At 36.2% G+C, this 3770-nt stretch overlaps 1 protein-coding gene across 1 annotated transcript; it reads left to right on the top strand.

Annotated features, from left to right (window-relative positions):
• The first annotated feature begins 268 nt into the window (after positions 1-268).
• LOC125852770 (probable mannitol dehydrogenase) lies at positions 269-3341 on the top strand. Its single transcript, XM_049532463.1, has 5 exons — positions 269-540; positions 746-859; positions 1852-2365; positions 2703-2856; positions 2968-3341. Exons 1-5 carry the CDS (start codon positions 443-445, stop codon positions 3168-3170), a joined length of 1083 nt encoding a protein of 360 aa, XP_049388420.1. The 5' UTR covers positions 269-442; the 3' UTR covers positions 3171-3341.
• The last annotated feature ends 429 nt before the right edge of the window (positions 3342-3770 follow it).

The raw sequence follows: 3770 nt of genomic DNA, 5'->3' as shown, positions 1-3770 counted from the left end.
TGAATAACCTTTTTCTTATCCATCTACCAAACACTATATTAATTATATACATAAATAACTTTTTTCTTATCCACCTACCAAACATCGTATTAATCATATAAATAAATACCTTTTTTCTTATTCACCTACCAAAGTCGTATAAGTTATATGGACTTTAATACATGAATAAAACTTGTTTTATCCAGCTAGCAAATGGTCCCTAGAGCTTTAAAGGGGGTTCTAATCCATTTTAGTTACTTTGTAATCAAACAAGGAGATTTCTTTCCTTAGAAAATTTGAGACCATTGATGCAAATATGGATAAAAGATTATAGTGGAGAAGAGAGGGGATTCACATAATATATCTCATTTCTCAAAATTGACTTTCAAAGAGTTGGGCCTATTTGCAGTTAGTGCTACAACAAGTTCCTCCACCACAGACAGAAACAGAGAGCTTTAGAGAAATGGCGAAAAGAGCAGAGAATGAGCAGCCACAAAAAGCTTTTGGCTGGGCAGCCAGGGACCCCTCCGGAATCCTCTCTCCCTTCCATTTCTCCCGCAGGTACCTTCTTCATTAAAGGTCGGCTGCATTGCTAGTATAATTCTTTGAATTTAATAAGTATAAACATGCATGTTGTATTCTCTTTGGAGTGATTATATTTTTTTTGAAACATTTTATACAAAAAGCCAATTGTTTTAACTCTTTGATTTATGACCAGAAGAAATGAAAATTGTGAAATTTTTATACATGTTTGAACTGATGGCAGAGAAAATGGCGATGATGATGTTAGAGTGAAGATACATTATTGTGGAGTATGTCACTCAGACTTACATATTTTGAAGAATGAATGGGGATTCACAAAATACCCCATTCTCCCTGGGTAACACCACTTTAATTTCATGTTAAATTATCATCAGTTGTCTTCAAAACTATGCTTATTTTTAATTCTCTTTCTACATACTCAGATGCAAAAAATTGTACATACAAAATTATTTAGGTTAATTATAATCTAATAGATGTGGGAGAAGGGAAGGACAAATGAGAGTTTTGGCATTATTTCCACCAAGTTAACCTTGATCTTTTCTTGTTGAAGAGATGATTAAAGGGGTATAATGGGAGAAAGAAAGAGAATATTCTCCAAGAAAGCCTACAACAATCTGGTTCACATAATTTTTGAGTTCAGAAACCTCTTGGAGATTTGGAATATGTTCTGCTTCTTGAGCCATTAAAGGAAATGGGTGCTAGATTTTACTTGAAGTGTGACTCACAGCTAAATGTTGAATGTCTACACCAATCCCTACCAGGCCCCGTTGCAAGGTCCTTTTAAGATTTGCTTGAAAATGCCAACGATAGGCAGACAATTATTAGGCTTTGTCTAAACAGGGTAGAATTTCTCTTTGATGAATCTTAATTGAAACACCAAAAAATAACTAAGGGACTAGAGTATATTGTTCAAGTAGCTCACTCAAAGGAAATTCAGAGCATCGTTGTTACGCTTTATGCAATAGAAGGGGACTGTCCAATTCATTAGTTCTACTAATCAGTAGAAATTTGTTTGGATTACTGATCAATAAAAGCTTAGAAAACATCATCTAAAATCATTAACCGTTCTCTTGAATTACATTTTCAAAAGTGCAACGACTGTTAAGTTTATTAATCCTACTAGAATGTACTGGAGCTAATCCTTTTGGAACTGGTTGCAACCAGGGGATGCTTATCAATGAAATCATGACCTCATCCAAATGTTACACATTACAGCTCCTTCTCATAATACTTACTCTCATATCTTGAATTTTCATGATTGTTCCAATTTAATGGCAGAAGTGTTCGTTTTAGCTTATATTACAGCATAAATAATTTATTTGTGTGCAGGCATGAAATTGTTGGTTTCGTGACAGCCGTTGGCAGTAGCGTCCATAAGTTCAAGGTTGGTGACAGAGTTGGAGTTGGGGTGATTGTAGGCTCCTGTCAAACATGTGACATCTGTGAACAGAGCTTGGAGAACTATTGTCCCAACGTGATATTTACCTACAACTCCACTGACCATGATGGTACAAATACCTATGGCGGTTACTCTGATATGATAGTTGTTCATCAGCGCTTTGTTCTTCAATTTCCTGAAAATCTACCTTCTGATGCTGGGGCACCTTTATTATGTGCTGGAATCACTGTATACAGCCCGATGAAGTACTATGGTATGACCGAACCAGGCAAGAATTTGGGTGTTGCTGGATTAGGTGGCCTTGGTCACATTGCTGTGAAGATTGGAAAGGCCTTTGGGTTAAAAGTTACTGTCATCAGCACCTCTCCAAAGAAGGAAGATGACGCCATCAACAAGCTTGGTGCGGATGCTTTTGTTTTAAGTAGTGATCCTGCAAAATTGAAGGTACGTAAGTGGAAAAAGAAATGAAAGTAAAAGGCTTAAAATTCCTTAAAAAGTGATGTTCTTAAGAAGATTAAGAAAGCAGTTCAGCAATATTAGTAAGCACTGTTTGTGTATTTAAATTGTAACATTAAGCTTAGTTGCTTGTTTTTCTGGTTTCCGTTCCCATTGTAAGATAAATTTGCATAATTATTTCCAACTACTAATCTTAGCTCCCAACTACTAGATCCCTCGTCTTTCTAGCTCTTGAATTTTTTCACCGAACAATATGCATTTATGTGTGGACTGATTCAAGCAAAGTTGTTTTATGGACATTTTGTTTTGGTGGTTGTCTATGAAGGCTGCTGTGAATACCATGGATTACATTATTGACACCATTGCTGCGGTTCATCCATTGGCTCCGTTGCTCAGTTTACTGAAGATGGATGGTAAGCTTATCACTGTTGGATTGCCTGAAAAGCCACTGGAGCTTCCAATTTTCCCTTTGGTTTTGGGTAAGCCACACTGATTTGGAACAACAAGAAGATGTTACTTTTAGTTTTCAGCCATTGTAAGTGCAACATCGTATATAATTAATCTTGCAAATTTTGTTATTAAACTAACAGGTAGGAAGCTTGTTGGAGGAAGTGACATCGGAGGCATGAAAGAGACGCAGGAAATGTTGGACTTTTGTGCAAAGCACAACATTACTGCAGATATCGAGCTGATTTCAGTGGACAACATCAATATGGCCATGGAACGACTTGCAGAATCTGATGTCAAGTACCGATTTGTGATTGACATTGCCAATTCATTATCGCCGTCCTGATTGTTCAATGTAGTTGCTGCTGCTTCTTCCTTCATTAGCAAAAGCTTGATTTTACAAATCGAGCAACATATGATTGAAATTATGTAGCAAGTTGATATATGACTAGTCAGCTTGCTGCAGTTATTACTACTATTACTATTAAGACAATAAACCTTTGAGCTTCTATGCGTTCTCATGGTTCATTAAGTTTTGTCTCATTTTGCTAGAGCTATTTTGAATAAATTAGTCCTAAAGATATTAGGAATGAAAAAGCAAGTAAAATTGATGTAACGGATTAACACCTTCATCAAAGATGGTGAGATAATGCATAAGTACCTCCATGAACTGTACCTGAAATCTCAAGGTGACACACCTAATTAAACTTAACCAGGGTACTATTAAGTTTAGTTAGTCGCCACAGAAAATTGACTTTTAGTGACGAACAGGATTCCCACTATAGCATTTTACGTTTAGTGGCAACTCTTATGGTCACTGAAACTGACTTGACGTGGTGACATAAGTTGCCACAATAGTGTTATACATATAGTGGCAGCTCTTATCTCTACAGTAGAATGAACTTTAGGGGCGACTAAATTGTCATTAAACTAGTTATATTTTTAG

The sequence above is a fragment of the Solanum stenotomum genome, unplaced genomic scaffold (genome assembly GCF_019186545.1).
Source record: "Solanum stenotomum isolate F172 unplaced genomic scaffold, ASM1918654v1 scaffold5027, whole genome shotgun sequence".
NCBI classification, from domain to species: domain Eukaryota; kingdom Viridiplantae; phylum Streptophyta; class Magnoliopsida; order Solanales; family Solanaceae; genus Solanum; species Solanum stenotomum.
The sequence above is the reverse complement of the archived record's forward strand: the minus strand, read 5'-3'. Positions and strand labels throughout refer to the sequence as shown.